Source organism: Coenobita brevimanus, chromosome 53 (assembly GCF_032717465.1).
Source record: "Coenobita brevimanus isolate Jiangsu-jjx chromosome 53, ASM3271746v2, whole genome shotgun sequence".
Lineage (NCBI taxonomy): Eukaryota > Metazoa > Arthropoda > Malacostraca > Decapoda > Coenobitidae > Coenobita > Coenobita brevimanus.
This window is the reverse complement of record NC_137006.1, coordinates 40,845,539-40,869,595: the sequence shown is the minus strand read 5'-3', so window position 1 is coordinate 40,869,595 and position 24,057 is coordinate 40,845,539. Positions and strand designations below refer to the sequence as shown.

The 24,057-nt window shown below is 38.2% G+C and overlaps 1 protein-coding gene across 1 annotated transcript in view; it reads left to right on the top strand.

Moving 5' to 3' along the window:
• LOC145400804 (voltage-dependent T-type calcium channel subunit alpha-1G-like) overlaps nt 1-24,057 on the top strand; it is a 470,580-nt gene that overhangs the window by 350,630 nt on the left and 95,893 nt on the right. Inside the window, exons 29-31 of the mRNA XM_080273240.1 lie at nt 5,668-5,777; nt 8,553-8,564; nt 14,604-14,734. Of these exons, the coding sequence (XP_080129366.1) occupies nt 5,668-5,777; nt 8,553-8,564; nt 14,604-14,734 (253 nt within the window). The remainder of the gene's footprint in view (nt 1-5,667; nt 5,778-8,552; nt 8,565-14,603; nt 14,735-24,057) is intronic.

The window sequence follows — 24,057 nt, the reverse complement described above, 5'->3', positions numbered from 1 at the left end:
GCGAGTAGTTGCCTACCACAGTGGAAGCCATATGTGCTCTTTTTTTGTGAATAAACAGTGAATAAACTGCAATACCTCGCCACTAGACCACACAAGAATTTACAGTGTTGTGCAGTGTTAAGAAATTAGAATTCAGAGTGCAAAGGATTAACTGTGGAGTGCAAATTGGTGGTTGAAACTGGTGTGTTAAGAACAATGTGCAGTGTTAAATAATTATAACTCACAGTGCAAAGAACTAAGTGCAGCACGACACTGGATTACTGTATGTGCTTCAAGAGCATTTTCATCACTGCCAAATCCTTAGAAAAGCTGGCCACAAACGTTCTGTAAGTACCCTGGCTGAGGTACAGTCACTTCTAATTCCTCATTCTTTGGTTCCTTTTCATTTATTTCATGCTTTATGTCCATGATTGGTGTGAATAGGGTCTTAAATAGGTTTAAATAGGTGCTATCCATGTCTGGTAGGGAGTTATTTATGTGGCTTTCAAAGTTAGGCTGGGTTAGGGTCCTTAAGTACCAGTCCAGGAGCTAGGGACCCACTTTCCGGACGGGACCACTTTTCAGACATGCCTTTGGCTCTATTGCATCGGATAGGTGAGGGATTACTGTGTATATATATATATATATATATATATATATATATATATATATATATATATATACTGTATATACACATATATATACACACATATATATATACAGTATATATACTGTATATATATATATATATACACATATATGTATATACTGTGTATACATATATGTACATATCTATCTATCTATCTATATACAATATTTCTCTGTGGTACAGTGGTAAAGTGTGTATTTTCGTACACTGAGGAACGAGGGTTCGTGCCCCGCCAGGGTATTAACTTTTGGGAGCGTTATCCTGGCCACGTACTGCATTGGCAGACATCAGGGGTGCTGTGGTTGAACTGGTGTTGCATACTATAAAGTATGCTTGCACCCAGTTGACTTGCGCAGGCCGATTACACTTGGTTCACAGACTACACGCACATCCAAAGACACTTGGTGGAGATATATTGGCTGTATCGTCTCCGCTTCGGTTGGGATAGGCTGGTCCTGCAGTGGACACTCAAATGGCTGATGATATATATATATTTATATATATATATATATATATATATATATATGCAGTACCCTCGCGTCCAACACGGTAATATTATCATGCATGGGTCCCGTGTTGGACCAAAAACGTGTTGGACAAACAACAGAGCTTATGGGGAATAATTAATTATGTCAGCAACCCTAGGAAAAGTCACCCTAAATACCTACCATATACCTAAACATATATTGGTACTACTGTAATTATAATAAATGGTACTGTGCTATGAATGATAACTAACCTTTTAGGATAGGGTTGGTGGGCTTGCTGGGAACGGAAGGTGGTATCCAAGGCTGTAGGTAATCCTACTGGGTCCCCGGAGGATGGCTGCTGGCGTCACTAGCGGGTAATGGCTGCTGCTTCTCCTCAACCTCCCTCATAAATCCTTCGAAATCACATTCAGAATCACTATCTTCGTCCACAGCCATGGAAGGTCCTGCTTCTGCCTGTCCTAGCACTCTGTAAGCCTTCACTGCTGCCAGGATCTTGTCTTGGTTTTTTATTATGGTCCTCACGTTGGCTTCATTCATGTCATAGGCCTTGGCAGTGTCCACTTTCCTCTCCCCTTTCTTCTTCCTCTCGATGCTTTCTAGCTTGGTGGCCTGAGGGAGGTGCCGCCGCTTCTTGGGGTTCTCAGAAGGCTTCCTAGGCATCGTGAGCAGGGTAAAATGCAGTAACAAGGGCAGAAAATGGAGCAAGAAAAAAGCACCTTCCAATGCAAATTATGCGACTGATTGGCGCTGTGGCGGGAGAAATTTAAACAAAACATCACGTGAGAGCAGAAGCGTTTTTAATTTGGCGACATCACGATCACCTCACGATAGTGGGTGGGGGAGGCTACTTGATCGGAAGTTTTTATTGGCTGTCAGCATCACGGGAATGTCCAGTATGACCGTGTTGGACCAGGGGTGATCGTGCTAGAGGCGAACTCTGCGGATTTTGCCCACTTCTCAGAGCTCCGTCCATGCTATGCTAATGCACCTGTGTTACAGTAATTAAACCAAATTAAATCTTACTAATTATTGCTCTCCGTGCTGGACACGAATCATGCTGGACAAACGCGTGTTGGACGCGAGGGTACTGTTTATATATACTGTATATATATATAGTGGAATTTGTTTTGTTATTCAAATTTTGTATTAGCCTACTTGTTGCATTTAAGAATTTAGAATAAAAAATATATAAATTAAAAGATTATAGAACTGGAATTTCCCATACAGTATTTCCAAATTTTGGAATCTTGTAAGGTTAGAAGCCCTGTCTCCCTACTGGTGACCTCCAGCTCGGGGATGCTGCTTGTGTCTTTTCCTTGGAGGTGCCACTTTATGATCACCCAGAAATTCTCTATTGGGCTGAGGTCTAGTGAATTCCTGGCCACTCATTAATACAGCTATTTCATAGTCAAGTAGGCACTGTTTCACCAATTTCTCCATGTAGTGTGGGGCACCATCCTTTTGAAATACATCATCTCTGCACTCTTCAGAAGAGCTGGGTAAATAACCCAACAACAACTCAAGGTAGTTAAACTGGTTCATCATTTTATTAGTAGGAAGTACTATTAGGTCACCATCACCAATGAATGTAAAACATCCCCATACTATTAATGCATCAGAGTGTTTTATTATACTACATGAAAACTCTGGGTCTTGAGGGTCACTTCCCGGTTGCCAATTAATATTGTCGCTCCTGCTGCCAGAAACTATAAACGTAGCTTCATCACCCTAGAACACATGTTGCCATTTTACTGTATCCTGCTGTAGCTATTTCTTGTCAAAAGCGATCCTACATAGCTTCAACGGAAGGGTGATGAGTGGCTTCTTCACTGGCAAGTGGCTGCAGTACTGGAGATCATCATGTAAGTGTTGCTGCCCATACTGACACCAAATTACAGTTGATGAGGGTTTTGTTTCGTCAGCAAACCTGCAGTCGGACGTGGATTTGACCCAGCTTGATGTTTCAGGGTAAAGTTCCAGTTAAGGTTTTACAGGCCTTTCCAGGACATTCTTTGTGGTGTGGTGTTGTGAAGGTTGACTGGATGCTCACACCCACAATCTATGCTGTTTCCTTTGTGGCTTCTCTGCCTTGTAGAGACTGGTTATGGACACTATGTCCTCTTTTGACATGTCTTTAGTCTTACTCATACTGCTACTAGACTGCAAAATACTGTATGTAGAAAAAAGGCACTAGAGGGGGGACCCAGGCAGGGAGCAAACAGTAGCACAACCTACCTCTGACAAATCGGGGGGGTAACTGGTGCCCACCTTCCCTGCACCCTTTCTCCAACATGCCATCTTCTCACATACCAGATGTAGGATACATACCTCAGCCTAGGCAAGTTGGCATTATTGGGGGGGGGGGTGAAGTGATTACCACCATATTTTTATATGCTGGCTCTCTGATGTATAATGCACGTACAGCCCATGAAAGGACAATAGCTTGATGATTAGTGAAAAATACTCTTTTCAGCATCATCTCCACTTTGAGTACAATGGGTTTAACTTTTTCAGAATGATGACCAATTTTCATTGTTTTTCTTGCAACCTCCTGACAATTTTCTTTGCCCGAGGATAGACTTTCCGAACTGCAGTGGTTAGATATAACTTCATTCAACTTCTTCAGTACTGGAGGTCTTTCATAACTTTGAATAATACCAGACAGGAGTAGCTAGAATAAAATTTTAAAAAAGCATGTCATTGGCATGAAAAGGAAAACCACTGTTGTATTAATCCTTTCATTGTAAATATTTTGAGCCTTACTTTTACTTAGCAAGTAGGAATTGCACCTTAAGATTTATTACTAGGTTCATGTTTTGTGTTTCCGGTACAAACAACTGGATAACTTTTCAACAGTATTATTATTATTATTATTATTATTTTTTTAATACAGATCCTCACATTTGATATATTCATTAATTGAAAATATGACAAGCTTTTGTGTTTTTTAGAGTTCTCATTTATGTTGAGTTTATTTTTTAAATAACAGGGAAGGGGACATATTTTTACTTTGTAGGAGCTAACAGTAGACAATTTAATTGATTTTATGATTAAACTCTTTATTGCTTGACATATTTTGGGTGGTTGTAGCATGTTACCAGTAACCTTTTGTACTGTACACTATGTAGTATTTAGCACCACTTACTGCAGCTGCAAAGAAAACTCTTAAACACTGTTATGTTACACTGTTATTATACCAGTAGCTTTTCCTAAATAACAGGTATTTACCCCAGTCATTGCAGTTTTTGCAGTTCAATATTTTATTCATGTTACCATGGGATGATTTTGTTCAGCTAAAAGAAATCCTAACAGTCAAGTGCATCGCAGGTCTTTTAGTAATCCACCGTATTCTGTTGATACACCCAGAAATTATATACTGTATAAGCTAACAGTCTGTAGTAACCCTGTGTATACTAGTGGTCTATCTATCTATCTATTGCCAGACGCCTCAATCCCGTTTGGGGTGGTCACAAACAAATCGCCTCCAAGTCGCACTGTCCCCTGCCATTTCAGTGCCCTGCTCCCAACTCACACCCCCCTCTCTCATATACCTCTCCACCCCATCCCTCCATCTCATCCTTGGCCTCCCCCTCCCTCTTCCCCCGGCCTCCCCCTCCCTCTTCCCCCCTCCACCTTACTCACATACACTCTCTTTGTCAGTCTTTCACCCTCCATCCTCTCTACATGGCCAAACCACCTCAGTGTGTTCCTTATAATGCTTCCTATCACATCCACATCCACACCACAATGCTCCTTTATATCCTCATTCATCAGCCTGTCTCTCCATGTGACTCCACAGGCTCCTCTTAAATAACTCATTTCCACTGCTCTCACTCTTGACTTGTGTCCTTCCAACAACGTCTAAGCTTCACTTCCATACGTTAGAGTTGGTATCACAATACTGTCATGTAGTAACTTTTTCACTTCCATGCTCACTTCCCTGTTTCTTATCACTGCTTTCAAAGAACCAGCAACCATTCTTCCCTGCTGTACCCTTTCAAGCACTTCATCCTCCAAACCTCCATCCTTACTCATCACACTACCCAAGTACTTAAAAGTACTCACATTTTCAATTCCTCACCATACTAGTGGTACATTTAGGAATTATTTTTAACAGTATTTAATAAGCCTTTGTCTGCTAGTGGTACATTTAGGAATTATATTTATTCTAACAGTCTCTAGTAACCCATTGTCTATTGTTGGTACACCTAGGAATTATATTTAGGCCAACACTAGATGATTTTGTTCATTGGGGAAAATTGTAGCAGGCAAAGGGTTAAAGTGTTAGTCTTGTGATACTGATGGAGTGCTTGAAAGGTGAGTGAATATGTGTGTGGCAATTTCATTGATCATGCAGTTAATAAGGTCTCCTGCTGCCTTGTGTTCTCTTCCCTTGTTTTTCTGGACCTTGCTGTACCCCCATCTCTAACTGGGAGAAGGAGGTTGGAATGATGATGATGATGATGATGATGATGACAAGGATGATGATGTCAGTGATGATAGTGATGATGATGATGATGATGATGAATCCTGGTCATTACCCCACAGGAGCTGGAATATGCTTTGCAGATCTTTAACTACTTCTTTACTGCTGTGTTCATCTTGGAGTCAGCAATGAAGATGGTTGCTCTGGGCTGCCGGCGCTACTTTCAGGACAGGTATATTCTCCTTGCAGTTTTGAGTGTGTTTATTATAGTGAGTGTGTTTTGTGATTTTCACAGAAAGACAGGATGAGGGGAAAAAAAAAAAAAAAAAAAAAGATGCACATACTGCATTCTGCTGTTGCCCTGTTCATACTAATGTGCTATGGGTCATGCTCCATATAACCTACACAGTGGTTTCTGAAGACAAACAAAAGCACCTGCTAATGCTTGTGAAGTGTTGCTTGTGCTTGTAATAAGGTGATCTTATTGTCCACTGGTCTGCTAAGTCTACATAATTTCACTAAAATTTGCACATACACTCTGCGACATCAAATTTAAGGAGCACTAAAGTGACATCAGTTTATGAAATATCATAATATTATTGTCATTATCTGCCAAGCTGCACTGCTACTAAAGCACTACTCACTCTTGTCATATTACAATATAGGTTATTTTAGTTTGAAAACAAGCTCAGATAAGGTAGTATTCCCAAATTAGATGAATTTACATGATGCTGAGTACAGGAAGGACACAGAGTTTGAAAATGATTAACTTTCAGGTGTGTGTGACTTTTAACTTCTGTTAGAAGTATCGTACTCAGATTAATACAGTTTTATACTGTATGCAGTGACTAAATATAATATGAAAAATAAGTTTCTTTAGTATTCTCATTATAAGTAATGAACATCTTTATACTCTGAGTTATATATTTCAGCTAAGCTCTGCAGTTATACAGTAGTATCAAAATTAATATTTAACAGAATCAGACAAAATGCTTCATGGATATAAGAAGGGAATGTGAAAGGTTTTCTATAATAATGAGAATTCTTAACAAATATAGACAATTAAGTTATAAACCTAATGAAGACAATTACTGTATATCCTAAATTTAAGCTGGGCTTACTTACCATAGCCTCACAACTTGCATCAAAGGAACTAGCTTTGCTTTCGTATCATTTGTACCGTTACAATAAATGTGAAACTGCTGCCTAAATAGAAAATGGTTTTCTACTTTTGAGTCTTCATAACAAAAGGACATAAAAACATGGTACTTAAGATGAAGTGCTGTGCAGATTTTATGATAATTTATTTAATACAGCATTTTAAGTGTTTCTCTTCAATCTCTGGATACTTTGGTTAGGGAAGTTTGTTGCATAGAACTCAAAATAGTTTCTTAGCATGTTCCAAATGTTAGTGTGACTGATGGCTTCAAAACTGTTTAGTATGAGAAAATTTTTAGTTATAGCATTTGTGCATAGGTAGGTTTCATAGTAGATATAACATTTCGCTAATATATTTGAAATGAACCAAGACACTGGGCCATATTCTCTTGGGCTAAGGATACTTTATAGCACCTTTCCATACTAGCATACTTCTGCATATGGCACATTTTCATCTATGCCATCATCCATGGACACAAAAGGAAGAGTGATGTCAGGCTACTCTTGACCACCATTACGCATGCATGGGTTGGGAGGAACTGGTATTCATGATCATCACGATCATCTCAACCTCATATTCCCATCCAAAGATGGGGTGAGATAGAGTCTAGAATGCAAAAAAAGAGAAACACGTGATAGAGGGAGAGCTAAACAGTTACTGGAAACTGATCACACTTTCCTCGCTCTTGACAGATCAGAGATGGTTCCTGCTGATCCCACTGAACATCTAGTGGTGGTTGAGAGTTACCCATTTTCATTCATCATAATAATAATAAACTTTCTCAAAGTAGAAGAAGGTGATTTTTGGCCTTCCAGATACCTGTTTTATTATTCGCTGTACATTATGGCAACAGAATTTGTCAGTACTAAAAGAACGTCAAGAAAAAAAAAAAGATTGTATTGTAGATGGAGGATCCCATCATCCATTCACTCAGTGTAGTAGTGCCTTCAGATGACTCTGCACCTTGTTCCAAAGTAAATGGTTTTCTCTAAATCAGGAAACTACTTATGGTACTACACTGGGTGGTAATTATATAACCAGATGATGACTGATGATTTAATGGGCTAAGGCACTCCACCTGGATTGAACCTGTTAGGGTTTATATCTGAAGGATGGTTGGAGTTTATTGCTCACATAATTCCAGTCTGGGTCAAGTGAGGTTGGTCACCCTCACGTTAAATGTCAGGACTGAGTAGCCTAGTCCCAGGCCCGTACACTCCTGATGGGGCAGAAAAAGGCTTGGATGATAGATGGATTGATGAATGGAAAATGCTGATAAAAAAATTGTGGAAAAGGTGTTAGGAAACCTCCCTAGCTCATGGGAAAATAGCTAGCCGAAAAGTACATGGAATTATATGTGACTATTACTCCTTTACAGTAAGACTCATATATTCACACCTGATGTTCTGGCATCTTATTATTTCCATTTGCTACTTAAAATTCTGAAAGCGCAGCATAAGTATGCTATCCCTGTTGATTACCTTGATTTTGACATGTACACGTGTGATAAAAAGTGCAGCTGTATGGAGTCAAAGAAAGATAAATTATAAAAGATAACAGGGTCGTCTGTTTTCAGGATATTACTGTCATCTTTAATATTTGCATTTCAATATTCAGGCTATTCCATTATTATACTGGACTGCCAGTTACATTAGGAATGATACATAGGGTATTACTGTTGTTTATGTCCTTGATATACAGTAAGCCGTATTTTAAAGCAGATAATCTCTCATCAGGAAGTGGTTAATTTAATCATCATCTTTATAACTTTCTTCTTGTACACCTGTTTTATGTGGTGGTGGTACCTTGTCCCAACCTACCTGGCCCCCTCCTGTCGGCCACACCCAGCGAGGAGTTTAGGTGAGGGAGGTTTGGCGGTCACTGCCTCAAACGTTGTGTTCACTTCACTCTCATTTCACAGCTCCATCAGTTTTCATTTCAGTATCAGCTGTATTCTTTTATATTAAATGTTCTTACAGTGTTGTCATTCAGAAAAGTATTTGTTTCAGTATGATACTTTTTTTTCCACTTGTCAAAAAATTATTACAAGCAGAAGTTCATTGTTACGTACAAATTAAGTTGACCTACCAGTTTCCTTCAATACACAGTACCAGTTGCATGGCAAAGGTATGGTGTTCTGAAACATATCCATGGCATATAACAAGGATTTACTGCACTGTAAAAAAAAAAAAAAAAAGAAAAATCTTTCTGATGATTATGAATGATTTTATGCTTGAAATGAGAGATGTAGTTGACACAAAGTGCAAGCAGCTGCCATATGTTAGAGTGGGAGTCTTGTTAAAATGCTTACTAGGGTTGAAGTAGAAATTATCACTACTATGAAATTCCAGTAATTCAAAAATTTTTAACACCTGATGATGCTTACATGATCTCATATTTGGACATTATACTTAAAAAAACAGTAAAGCAGTTATGTTCTCTAGTACTGAGCTAGCACTGTAGAGTACAGTACAGAACAGTACAATATTCATTATGCAGTCTTCATAACAGTAATCCCTTCAATATGGTGATGTTGTGTATTTTTTTCTTCTTGCTACTTTAGACAATTTTTACTGCATTTCCCACCACATAATGCACACTTTTTTTTTTTTTTTTTTTTTTTTTTTTTTTTTTAAGGCATTGGTTCAGAAATCACCCTGCTCATTATACCATGAAGGTCATGGCTTGGGATAGGCCTACAGGTTGAGATGACAAGTATGAAGGCCACCAGCAGTCAGAACCAAATCACCCGTTGTCCTTACTAATTATTAATTTGATTTTAATAATGCAGACTTAGATGAGTGTGTATTATTTTATATAACTGTCTATCTATCTATTGCCAGATGCCTTAATCCCGTAAGGGGTGGCCACAAACAAATCGCTTCCATGTTTCCCTGTCCCCTGCCATTTCACTGCCCTGCTCCCAGCTCACACCCCCTTCTCTCATATACCTCTCCACTCCATCCCTCCATCTCATCCTCTGCCTCCCCTTCCCTCTCCCCCCTCCACCTCACTCACATAAACTTTCTTCATCAATCTCTCACTCCCTATCCTCTCCACATGGCCAAACCACCTCAATGCGTTTCTCTTGAACATCCTATCACATCCACATCCACACCACAATGCTTCTTTATATCCTCATTTGTCAGTTTGTCTCTCCATGTGACTCCACATGCTCCTCTCAAATAACTCATTTCCATTGCTCTCACTCTTGACTTGTGTCCCTCCAACAAGATCCAAGCTTCACTTCCATATGTCAGAGTTGGTATCATACTGTCATGTAGTAGCTTTTTTACTTCCATGCTTACTTCCCTGTTTCTTATCACTGCTTTCAAGGAACCAGCAGCCTTTCTTCCCTGTTGCACCCTTTCAAGCACCTCACCCTCTAAACTTCCATCCTTACTCATCACACTACCCAAGTTCGTAGACACACTTACATATTCCATTTCCTCCTCATCCAACTTCACTGTACATTCACTGACTTCACTTCTCTCGAAGACCGTAACTTTACTCTTCCCTGCATTCTCCTTTAGATTCTGTTTCTTACACACTCTCCCAAACTCATCTACCAGGCCTTGCATCTCCCCTTCATCTTCACTCAACAACACAGTATCATCTGTAAGCAACAGTACAGGGAGTTTCTAAACACTGCCCTCTCTTACTAGGGCCACTCCAGTATCCACTGCCCTACCTTGTATCTGTTTTATAACCCCATCCTTATACAGATTGAACAACCATGGAGACAGGACACATCCTTGTTTCAATCCAACCTTCAAATAGAAAAATTCACTCAGTTCACTATCCACATGCACTGCAGCCTTAGCACCCTCATACATACTCTTGATGGCCTTCAACACCTTCCCATCTACTCCATATATTCTTAATACTTTCCTCAGTCCTTGTCTATCCATCTTGTCATATGCTTTCTCCAAATCCTTGAAGGCCTCATACAACTTCTTTCCCTTCTCCTCATACAACTTCTTTCCCTTCTCTAGAAACTTTTTCACTAAATATCTAAGAATAAGTATCTGATCTACACAACCTCTTCCATTCCTAAAACCACCCTGTTCTTCTCCAGCTACTTCCTCTGTTATTTCCCTAACTTTGTCAATAAGTATTGTACCATATACTTTTACTTATTATAAATCTCATCATAAATAAACAGTAAACTAAGCATTCTGCAAGTTAGATGATGCATTAACGTCGGGCATGGAGTGATCACACCATGCCAAACGTGTCAGTGGATTGTAAACAGATTCCACTGATTGCCTGCTAACAAACATAAGGTGGCAGTGAAAGATTTGTATGTTAATGTTTTCCCACTGTAAATGAGCAGTTTAATGCAGAATTATTTCCCCCTCACAACTTAGTGGTGGATGTTGAATATGAACAATTACTAAATTAAATTGAGTAATTCCCCCCCCCCCAAATACCTTGCCAAATCATGGGTGTGCATTATATGCTGGTGTGCATTAATGTATATGGCAGGAAATATGATATTTTGCTTAGGGGAGACATGTTGAAGGAGTTAACAAAGACAGTAACTAACCCTTCCAGTTTGAAAAGTCTGTCCACAACTGATGTGTATCGTCAGGGAGTAGCAAGAATAAAGTACAGAAAGTATCACTTTATTGAAGGAGGTAACAACAATCTTATTCTCATCCTGATACAGTACATTAACTAGTTTGGAAACACACAACACTGAAACATATGGGAGAGAAATAAGCAATCATTACTGATAGTAAGATTGAATCTGCTAACACCTTTTTTAATGTCTCAGTTTTATAGTAGTGATTGACAAGCTTAGACCACATTAATGTATTTTGATTTAGAACCCACTCCAAGCACCGAAATGGGATATTCCCCAACTCTAAGCTTAAGTTGTGTGGAAATTACATTCTTCTTGGTCAGAACAGTAATGTTTCACCCTCATCAGTTGGTTGTACGGTACAGTACATGTATACTATAGTCTGTTTGTTTTTACCTGATGAAACTGGGCTCCTCCAACAATTTCTTTACCAATTTGGGGACCGTATGAATTTTGATGAGCCAAAATGGGATAGAAATGAGTCTGTTTGCCTACTATTCAAATCAGCACCCCACTCTGACTATGCTTGGCAGTCAGCTCTGAAAGGAGTGTTGGATCTTTATCAGGTTAGAGCAAACACACTATGGTTGGTTATAGTATTTCCACATGGCCTTAGCTGTGTTTGAGGTCTGAATTGGTGGTGGCTGGTGTGGTGGTGCCTAGATTAGTGTAGTTCCTAACATGTTTCCTCCTTCCTGGCCGCGGACTCTTTCACTAGTGGGTAAATAATTCAGAAATTAGTCAGACAGTGTTTTTGTTGTTTGGATTTTTTTCTTTGCATCTCAGTATATATACTACAGAGGTTTGATATATATTGAGCTCTGTTCAGTTTTCTGTCATAAACTGAAGAGTGAGGCCATGAATTTATAATGGAAATTTCTCACATATTTCAAATGTTTTGGATAAGTTTTTTCTTTTTAAATAAAGAACTTTGTTTTGACAGCCAGTTCACATTTCTTATCTCATTGGATCAAATCACTGTAGTTAAATATATGTATTGTTCAATACTTTAATAAATTTTAGCTGACCACCAATGACTGAGACGTACTTCACTTTCAATGCTCATGATTGTTTTGTACATCAGTTGGTTACGTTTTTTTTTTCTTTTTATGTACTACCATAAAAATCTTAAGAGAAATTCCAACCCCTGTGAGAATGTTATTTTTATTTTGAATCAGTCTTGCTACCATAAGATTTTAACCTCTTCAGTTCCATGATGTACAGTATTTCATATTCTGGTAAACTGTATTCTCTGTATCTCCCAACAATTTAATTCAGCTGAGAGAACACTTTTCAAATTGGAATGGCTATATATAGGCTTCATTTACCCATTCACTGCTACAGAACAATCACACATTAAATCTGTCCAAAGTATAATATAGTTATTGAGAATTAGTAAGAATAATTTTTTTTTTTTTAATTCATCATCAAGTTCAAGGGGTCAAAGAAGTGATGGACAAATGCAAATTCTGTGGATTGTTCGTAGTTGTCTTAAGATTGGACGTATATATAACATTCTCACAGCTGGAAGATTGCATGTTGTTTTCCTATTTAATATTATTGTTCTTTGGAAGTGCTGTTCATAGGTGATGTAAATGTCACTGTTGTGTTGCATCATAAAAGGTTATTAGTCACCCTTAATGCATCAAAAATTAAAAGTTCTTCTTTATCATGAGTGAATTTAGAGAGGTACATTTAAGACTGAAATCAGTTGATGGGAAAAATACCACGTGGATCTCAGAAAGCTCTAAATTCAGCTTTTTCTTTTTCTTTTTTTTAAATGTAAGAAGGAAGGAACTAAAGGCTGGAAGCCTGAAAGATTGTTCCCTCCAGGAAAAAAAAAAAAAAAAAAAAAAGATGGAGATCCAAATTTACGTTACAGATTTTACCAGTAGAGAAACTGTTTTATTCCTGCCAGCTTATTCAACTCATTTCCTCCTTCAGGCAAGTGTCATGTTTCATACTTTATTCTTGCCATCTCCAGGCAGTTTTCTTCAGTGTATGTGAAAGTTTTGACAAGGAGGGGTTAGATACAGCCTTCATTAAACCCTTCACTGCCACTCCACCCTTCTAAGCTGGGTAAAATGTCTTGTGGTAGCAAGAATAGAGCATTTAACAGTACCACCATATCAAAGGCTTTAAGGAATGAAATTGGCCAGTATTCAAAAGATGTCCACAGTTAAGGCATGCAGGGCTTTATGTTGTAGGTCAGCATTGTATTGTATATGCACTCTATTTAGACATAATAATTACCCAGCAAAACACATACAGTATATCCAACCTACAGTGTTATCATCGTTGGTCATTTTGTAAACAGTTTACTTCTTCATGCATTTTAAAGTTACCATCCACTGATAAACAGTACTTTAATTTTGTATAATTCCACACATGTAGAAATATGTTTTGGTATACATAATCTAAATGTCCAAAGTACAGTATATTAACTACCATTTGTGACAAATACTATACATATTTCTTTATATAAGTGATGCAGTACATGATACATATTACTGCTTTTTTTTTTTTTTTTTTTTTTTTTTTTTTTAATCATCATAGTTTACTTAAAGTACAGAATGAGATTGGCACCCATATCTATTTATTTTTGTTTAATGCTGTACATCATACAAGGACGCTTAGTGATACAGCCTCTTAGATTTGATTTTTTAAATATAAATCTATACATTTAAGTGTTTGGAAGTGGAATAAAGCATGCTATTTTATCAATTTTTAACATAATACTTGCATGCACCATGTGCAGCATATTCTGTGTTTCATTAGATATACTGTATGTTTTGTAAGGATTCAGAACTTAATAATTTGATTTAAAGGAAATTAATAGTACTTGATGAATACAGTGTACTGTATATATCATAATGTTGCATCTTGCTTGGTCTTTTTATTCAGTAGTCAAAAGTTTGCTTATAATTTTATTCCATTCAAAATATTTTAAGTTAGACAAATAGAGCATTTTTTCAATTTTCACTCTGTTGCATTTAATTGTGAGAAGAGTAGTTTTTTGAAGATCCAAATCTTGTAAATGCTTTCCACCTATAAATATTGAGCATCATTAGCCAAGACGGCAAGCTGCAATTTACTTTTTATGCTTTGTATTCAAATAAACAGCTTCCGCATTTTGACAATTACCACAGTTTAATAAGTATGGCAATGGTAACGCGAGTGTATTTCCAACACCCAAGTACAAATTACAGTTGTTGGTGGTAGGATTATGGGTAATTGAAATAATGGGTGAGGAATAGTGATAGTGTAAGTGATTGGCAGAGGTGATGATGGTGTTTGTATGTGCATGTCAGGTGGAACCAGCTGGATGTGTTGATAGTCATCCTGTCTGTGGTGGGCATTGTGCTGGAAGAGATGAAGAGTGACCTCATCCCCATCAACCCCACCATCATAAGGGTCATGCGTGTTCTCAGGATCGCCAGAGGTAAACCGTTTCAGTTTCATGCATGACACATGAACATGTTTAGCCTAGTTGAGGAAAGTTAGGGTACTACAATGAACTAAAGTGAAGATTAATGGAAACAGTAATAAAACTGCCATAAGTAAAGCTTGTAATCTCACACATATGCTAGATCAGCATGTGTCATAGAGGAAAGCATTAAGTTTCTGTCATTAACTCAAAGGGTGAGAATTATAATAGTATTAGGTTGCCTAAGAGTGATGAATTATCATAGTATCAGGATTGCCAGAGACAAACCAGGTGACTCTCACATATAAGCTTACTGGTGCAGATTTTGTGGGGAGGGGAGGTGACTGCAGAGACTAACGAGTACAATACAGTACTTAGGTGTATGGAGATAAAAGGGTCACCACTGAGGGAAGTGAGTAGATACAGCTGCATTAATAAACTTTAATAGTAGGTATACTAAATCTGTTAGATGATATTTTTAACTTAAGTTTTCGTGTGTTAAATATATGCGCAGTTGCAGCTTCCCTTTATTTGAAATACAGTACTATAACTGAGTTTTCATTGTAAAAATGGATGTATTTTGAAAGAGTTTGCAGGATTGAAATTGCTTTTTTTTTTTTTTTAATAGAATTATTTGGATCGTTTGGGTTGGGAGGGTGCGGTTGATTATATAGAATATCCTTCCGGCTTAGTTGTAGGAGATACACATGTAAAAAAGTACAGTACATTATCAGATTGAGAGGGGTAACCAGACAAAAAAATTAAGGAGTTGTGATTAATTACATAGTAGGAGGTTCATAGTGCAGAGTTAACATAAACATAACTAAGTGTAGAGAAAAACTGATGACAAGGAGAAAGACAGAATTGAGGAGTACTGTACTTTACCTAAGGGAAGGAAATTTTGATTGTTTAAAGAGAGTAGAGATGAGTGTTGACAGGGAGGCATGTTTGTCATGACCATCCTAGATATGCTGTTGGATATTGAATGGATAAATAAATTTAGATGCAAGCCATACAATTGTATAAGACTTTATAGTCAAGAATTCAGTGGGATATGAAATACTGTACAGGTGTGTCAGTATTAAAGAGAACAACAATTATAACTTTCTGTAAGCTGAGTACTAGTTAAAGAAATAGGTCTTGGTAAGACTGTTCACCATCCACTCATTTCATGTAGTGTCATGTACTGGTGACTATATTAACCTGTGGATTGCGCAATTATCTATTTTTATCCCACCCCGTGGTGTGCAAAAAATGAAGAAATTTTTTTTTTTTTTTTAGTTTTTGTTTATTTTAAACTTGAAGATAAACATCCAGGGCATCATCTGGTGTAAAAAAAAAAAATCTTTCTCTCTCTCTGTCTTTGGGTAGTGCCATGCATACGTTTACGTAGGGAAGTAGTGAAAAAAAAAAAAAGTTTTTGTTTATTATAAACTTGAAGATAAACATCCAGGGCATCATCTGGTGAAAAGAAAAAATCTCACTCCGTCTTTGAGTAGCGCCATGCGTAAGTTTGCATAGTGGTGGAATAGTTAACGGTGATATACTGTATGGCCAGCACAGCCTGAGCTGTGGCTCGCATTGCAATGCAACGCAGCCTGAGCTGTGGCTCACAATGCAATACTACCTAGCCTGAGCTGTGACTTGCAATGCAACGCTACCCAGCCTGAGCTGTGGCTCGCAATCCACAGGTTAAGCAACAAACCTAGTTGTAGGAGATACTTATGTTATAAAAAATACAGTACAACAATGAAGCACACGTATGTGCAAGTACTGTATAGAGAGTGTGTTGAAAGGAACTTGATTACAGTACTGTATATGCCTGTAGAGAGAAGGATGCTCGGAAGTGTTGCTGACATGAGAGCAATGGAAAGATGATGCAGAGCTTTATCTGATTGCAGTATGCAAGATGAAATTGAGGGGAGCTTTATGGGTTGAAAGATGAGAGGAGTAGTCAGAGTGAAAGATTTATGTGTAGAAGTTGAGAAATAAGGAAGTAGCAATGAAAATGAGCTATAGGTAGCAAAAAGGGTCAGTGAACTGGGATCAGCTGAATGTGGAAAAATTTGTGGAGTGCACATAAAGATTAATTTGATTAGGAATGCTAAAACTGTGTTTGGTTTTACAAGGGTATCAACTAGTAAGGTGTAGTTTTGTGGGATGTGGAAGTAAAAAAAAATGAAGTGGATGAGGTGGACACAACAAAAGAGTTTTAATCAAAGGAAGGAATATATTGAGAGATATGCAGAGAGGTTAATAAAGAGAGGAAAATAGAAAATTAAAAGATAATTAGGAAATAAAACTGTAATTTGAAAATAGGAAAACATTTTCTTGGAAATAGGTGCAAGTATGTAGGAATCAGTGTGGAAAATGGTGTGAGAATATGAGCGGTGAATGAAAATACTAGCAAATTGATGTGTGGAAGAATACCAACAAATAGAAATGAAATAAAGGGCAGATGAAAAGAGTGCATAGTGAGGTACATAAATGGGAATGATTAGAACAATGCAGTGGTGAGTGTGATTTTGTTTCATGGTACACAGAGAATGAATCTGGTACCTGAGAATGCGACATTGGAAGAGGTGAAAAATGCTATGAAGAATTTGAGGACTGGGAAGGCAGCAGGTGTTGATAAGGTACAGTTGTATGTACTGTGCAAAGGTGTTAAAATGTACTGGAAAGGGTGGAATGAAATGTCTGATAGAAATGTACAAGAAATCTTGGATGAGCGAAGTTTTGCCAGTGGAATAGAAAAAGGCTGTGATTGTACCTGTGTGCAGAAGGAAGGTGATTGAACTTAGTGCAGAAATGTCAGCGTAAGTCTGCTGAATGTTGTAGATATAATGAAGTAATTACAGAAAAAGTAATGAAAATATTGAACTGTCTAGTGAGAGATGAACAGGGTGGTTTTAGAACTGAATGGGGCTGTGTGGATGAAATATTTACAGTAAGTTGTAGTGGCAGCAGTAGCAGTAGCTGTTGCATCAGGTTCATCTGAATGTGAACCCAGCAGCTGCAGGCCAAAATTCCTCTTCTGCAGTCCATCATTCTCCTTTTGGGAGATAGGGAGGAAGCTGATGGATGTTTGTATAATTGAACAGCAGAGCCACCTGATTATTTTGGTTCCACTGCATGAAGGGTGTCCCTCTCCAGCCCATAATAATATACATAGTGGAAAGAGTATTAAAAAAGGACTGCAAAGTATTATACTATTTATTGCAAAAAGGTGTGTGAAAGGTGAATAGAAAAGAATTAGGGAAGGTTTTGCATATGTATGAAGTACAAGGAAAACTTGTATGTTGTCTGTGATGGTAGTGAAATATGTTAAGAGTAACCAGATGTTGAAGTGAATGATTCAGGTTTAGAATTGAAATGAGGCAAGAATGTGTGATATACTCATGGTTATTCACTATTTGTAGGATGTTTCAAAGACTTTGCCATAGCTATATAGTGCATATGTATTGCAAACCTTAAGTTAGAAAATGCAGAATCAACTGGGACGTGCTACAAAAGACCTTTACAAACCTCAAAGGATACATCAGCATGCAGCATCATGAGTGGTTTCATACAGTAGATCAATCATTGCAGTGATAGAATTTAAGTAGAATCTTCTATGAGGATATGCCTTTGAAACGCCTTACTTATGTGGATGAGATCATGAAAAATAATGAAACTTGTGTCATGAGTGGTGTGTGTGTCTTCCTACCTAATTGTTCTTACCTAATTGTATCTTGACAGGAATGAGTCAAACTTGTACTGTCCCGTGTCTTAAACCATTTTAATCATACATATCCTTGAATTTATGAATTGTTTTGGCACACACTATTTCATTTGGTAGTGCATTCCACTGATAAGTTGCCCTATGTGGGAAACTAAATTTCCTTACGTCTTTATCACCTCTCTTTTTACGCAGTTTTTTGCAGTGTCCTCTTGCTGATGCATCCCCATAGGTTATGTAATCATTTATATCTACCGTACTTTCTCCTTCCCTGATATGCATTTGTATAGTGTAATCATGTCTCCTATTTTCCTTCTATCCTGTAGTGTAGGTAGATTAAGTTTTTCTAGTCTTTCTTCGTAGCTTAGATCCCTTAAGCTTGGTACGCATCTTGTAGCAGCCCTTTGAACTTTTTCAATCTTAATATCTATGTGTTTTTTGAGATGAGGACTCCAGACTACTGACGCATACTCCAGGGTTGGTCCGATAAATGATGTTATTATCTTTCTTAGCATGTCTTCATTTATGTATGTGAATGCTATTCTCATATTTGCAAGCAGTGTATACATGTTCCGACCTTTTTACTGATGTGATCAGCCGGAGATAGTCTGTTACTAATAATCACACCTAGGTCCTTCTCTCTTTCTGATGTGTGTAGGGTTTTATTTCCTAACATTTAATCCCAATCAGGTCTTTTTCCACTTTTACCAAACTTGATTACATGACACTTGTCGACATTGAATTCCATTTGCCATGTATTGCTCCATTCATGAAGTTTACTTAATTTTTCTTGTAGCTCTTTACATGAGTCTGTGTTAGTAATTCTCTTTTGTATTTTTGCATCGTCTGGAAACATATTTAGATAGCTTGCATTTCCACTGTTACTGTCTGTATCATCTATATACACTAAAAACATGATTGGTGCCAGCACTGAGTCCTGTAGAACTCCGCTAGTCACTTCTCTCCACGATGAGTAATTTCCCCTTAGTACTGTTCTCATTTCCCCTTTTTTTGAGAAAATCTTGCATCCAACAATACAGTTTGCCTTGGATTCCTCCTTGATAGTACAGTTTCCATAAAAGTCTTTGGTGCAGTACTCTGTCAAATGCTTTCTTGAAATCTAAATAGATATTGTCCACCCATCCTTCTCTGTTCTGTAATGTTTCTGTTACTCTATCATAGTAGCTCAACAAATTGGTAACACGTGATTTTCCCTTTCTGAAACCAAACTGTCTTTCTATTATCATATTGTGTTCTGGATGATGTAGCAAACTTTTCTTATCAGCTTTTCAAATACCTTGCATACAACAATTCTTCCAAATATCAGGTAGTTTACCTTGTCCCAAGGATTCCTTGAAAATTGAAAATAATGGTCTACTTAACACCTTTGCACATTCATGGAGCACCCAACATGAAATTTCATCAGGACCATTTGCTTTTTCTTTGTCTAATTTACCTAGTTCCTTTTGTATGTCTCTTTCTGATATTTGTATATCTGGTAGTAAGTGTGGGCATGCATGTTCTATATGATCCCTCTCAAAATTACTTTCTTCTGTAAAAAACTGATGGGAATTTCTTATTTAGTGCTTCACAGATATCCTTCTCTTGTGTGTAGGTGATCCCCTTATCTGTAATGGATTGTATTTTATCTTTTACTGTACTTTGGTTTTGCTTCGGATGTGGCTGTAAAATAGCTTCGGTTGATCACTACTTTTATTTACGATGTCCTCCTCAAACTGTTTTTGGGCGTCCCTCCTTATTCTTGTATAATTGTTTCTTGCCTGTTTATAGTTGTTATATGCCCTTTCACTATTGTGTCTTCTGTAGAGGTGTTTGGAAGGGTGTGTGAAAGGAGGAAATTGAAAGTAAATGAGAATAAGAGTAAAGTGATGAAGTGTACAAGGTTGATAGATGGTAGGGGGATGATTATAGTTTTGAATGGGAAGTTGCTTGAGGAGGTAGAGTGTTTTAAATATCCAGGGTCACATGTTGCTGTGGATGGAAAAATAGTTGCAGAAGTGAAGTTTAGAATAAATGAAGTAGGAAAGGTGCTGGGAAGAATGAAAAAAGTGTTTAGATGTCATTCGCTTAGAATGGATGTAAAGAGAAGGCTGCATGAGGGTGTTGTGGTACCGACTGCATTATATGGGGCTGAAACATGGAATATAGATGTAGCAGAGAGGAAAAGTTTGAATGTAATGGAGATGAGGTGTCTGAGGAGTATGTGTGGAGTGACGCGTATGGATCGAGTGCGAAATAATGAAGTGAGAAGGAGAACTGGAGTTGTTCGGGAGATGGTTGGTAGAGTTGAGCAGAAGGTGTTGCTATGGTTTGGGCATATGGAGAGAATGGATAATGAGCGATTGGTGAAAAAGATAACTAGATCTGATGTGAGAGGTGTAAGGCTGAGAGGAAGACCATGAATAGGATGGATGGACAGTGTGAAGAGAGCGCCGGATGCGAGAGGAATGTCTGTTGAGCAAGGAAGAGTGGCTGTGCGTGACAGAAATAAATGGAGAGAAATTGTGAATGAATAAGTGATGACGCAGCCCTGAGGGGATATTCTCCCGCATTTGGTCTGATCAGCTAGTCAGGTCAGGTGCGGGTAAGGGGATGGTTCTGTTATGATGTGGCAGGGGTAAATCAGTACTGCTGTCGGGCCCTGCTGCTGATGTCACTGATTGCATTGCGCAGTTGACCCTTATGCGGTGTGGTGCGGTGTGGATCTGTCCGTTCTCCCCTTTGGGGCTAAGATGCAAATGAGTGTGTTTGAATGGATGAGTAAATGGGGAGTGTGTCATCCTGTCTCGGCTACCTCCCTTTCCTTGGGGGAAGCAGCCTAGGTATATAGATAGATAGATAGTATCTATTCCACAACAAATCCCATTTTTCTTTTGATTTTTTACATTCTGTATTAAACCATTTCTTTATTTTCTTTTCTTCTTCTTTGTGCTGTGGGATGTACTTCTGGACTCCTGTTTCATAAAGTTCTCAGAGTTTTCTATATATAACATTTAAATCTTGTCCTCTAAGCTCTTTTTCCCAATCTATTTCTAGGAACTATTTCTTTAGGTCATGATAGTTGCCCATTTTGTAGTTAAGTCTCATTTTCTAACTTTCATTACTATTAACTATGTCATATGAAATCCTGAAGCTGTAACTTAATACTGCATCATCACTTTTGCCGAATGGAGGGTTATATGTTATATTGTCAATATCATTTACTTGCCAAGTAAATATAAGATCTAGTACTGATGGTATGTCAAGTCCTCTTTTTTTGGTGCATTCTTTTACATGCTGTGTTAGGAAAAACTCCTGCACAAGGTCCAGGAGCTTTAGTTCCCAACGGCTTTCCTGGCTTTTTATATCTAGCGTGTTCCAGTTTATATTTGTATTGAAATCACCAGTTAGTATAATTCTTTCAAATTTCTCCTCCATTCTGTGTAGTAATGCCCTTAAACTTTGAATTGTATTCTCTGCCAGGTCTTCATATTCTCCTTTTTCCCAAATGTTTGATCTGGGCGGTATGTATAAATTTGCCACAATTACTTTCCCTTCAGACATACTAATCTCTACTGTGATCAGTTCTACCTGTGATGGTACTGTACATCTAGTTCTATTTCCTTGACTTGCAGAGTTTTCTTTGTTGATATTATAATTCCTCCTCCTTTTTTTAAGTTCCTATCTCTTCTCCATATATTGTATTCCTCTAGGTTTAGTGTATCATTTGATATACTTGGCATTAATTTTGTTTCAGTTAGGCAAACAATACGTGGTTCCTTTTCTTCGATATAATCGTTCATCTCTGGCAGTTTGATATTATAAATTCCCAAATAAACACAACAATTTCTCTGAACCAGGACCTTTCTAAAATTAATCAGTGGGGACAAAAAAATCTGGTCTCATTTAATGGTCAGAAAACTAAATACATTAATTTCTCCAACAGAAAGAATCCCTCAGACTCTCACATAATTTTGAATGATGTCAGTATTCCCATATCCACTACAATTGATATCCTGAGTGTTACTCTAAACCTCAACCTAAGCTGGACAGCTTATGTTAAATCCCTTGCTAAAAATGCTTCTATAAAACTGGGACTCATGTACAGAGTTCATGAGTTCTTCATTGACGAGCAGATGGCCACAAAATACAAAACTCATGTGCGTTCTCAGATCAAATACTGTTCACCACTGTGGAGTGGATGTGGAGCAGTTGCATTGAGGCAGGTGGACAAAATTCAAAATAAAGCCATTAGATTAATCAATAATCCTGCCATAATGCAGGACCTTTCTCCATTATCAGTACGTAGAGATGTTGCTTCTTTAGCATGACTATATTTTATCGATATTTTTACCATAAGTGCTCTGACGAACTGGCTTCAATTGTTCCTCCCCTTCACATTTTCTCCCAAAATACTTGGGCAGCTGGGAGCACCCACGAACTCACACTCTCTCCCCCACAATGAAGAACCTCTGCTTATCAAAATTCATTTATCCCCAGAACTACTACTCTCTGGAATTCACTTCCTGGGAGTTGCTTCTCGAATTTAAATCCAAATTTAGGGAGCAATTATTGCGCCCCAATCAGATTGAGCCGGTGAAGGTTTATATCCAAGGGATGGTTGAGGTTGATTGCTCATGTAATGCCACTCAGGGATGAGTGAGGCTGGTCACTCTCATCTTAAATGTCGGGACCAACTGCTTAGCCCCGGGCTCCAACACTCCTCATGGGCCAATGTAGGATTGGATGATGAATGAATGAATGTTATAAGTATTTTATGGATGGAGGATGCCTTTAGGCACATGGACTTATTTTTTTTCCTTTGCACAGTGGCAGTATCGTAACCAATGAAGTCTTGCCTAAGTGACGTATTTGCTGCTGCTATAAAGCTCGAATTGGGAAAAGTTGTCAATACCATCTCAGCACTTTTGTGGCACCTCGATTTGGGTTACCTTTCGTAGAATGGTAGTCAAGTTGTACCTCACTTGCTTGTGGTGACCTCGTAGACACCCTATTTTTTTTTTTTCCATTTCTGTTCTTTGTGTTTTATTTCGGTTTTCTTTTTTCTCCTAAATTAGGGTGACACAAACGGGGGCAGCGGTACCCGGGTTTATCCCAGGTAGTATTGTATATACTTTTTGCTGTTGTTGTTGTCATTTTATTTTGTTTTTTGTTCTACTTTATCATGAACAAACAACACCAGTGCCCTCGCTGCAGTAGGTCTGTAGCGAAAAGTGCACAAGCATTGAAGTGCACCTACTGCAGTGAGTGGGTTCATATAGCTTGTGAAAATTTGGACACGGGCAACTATCCATTTATGAAGAAGAGCCACCAACTGGGCTTTCGCTGGCTGTGTAGCCAATGTGTTGCACCAGCGGATGAGGTCTTGGCTGGTGGAGGAAGTAGTACCAAGAAGGAGTTTGAAGATAAAGTTATTGGGCCAATCTTTCAGGCAAGTAGAGACGTTTCAAATAGACTGGAGGCTCTAGAGACCAAGGTCTCATCACCCATGGCTGTCACACAAGATCAGGCCAAGTCATTTGCGGATGCTGTTCGCGGGTGGGTCTCTCGTGGGGGAAGGGAAGGATCTGCCGGGGGGCGTGGTTGAGATCAGTGCTCA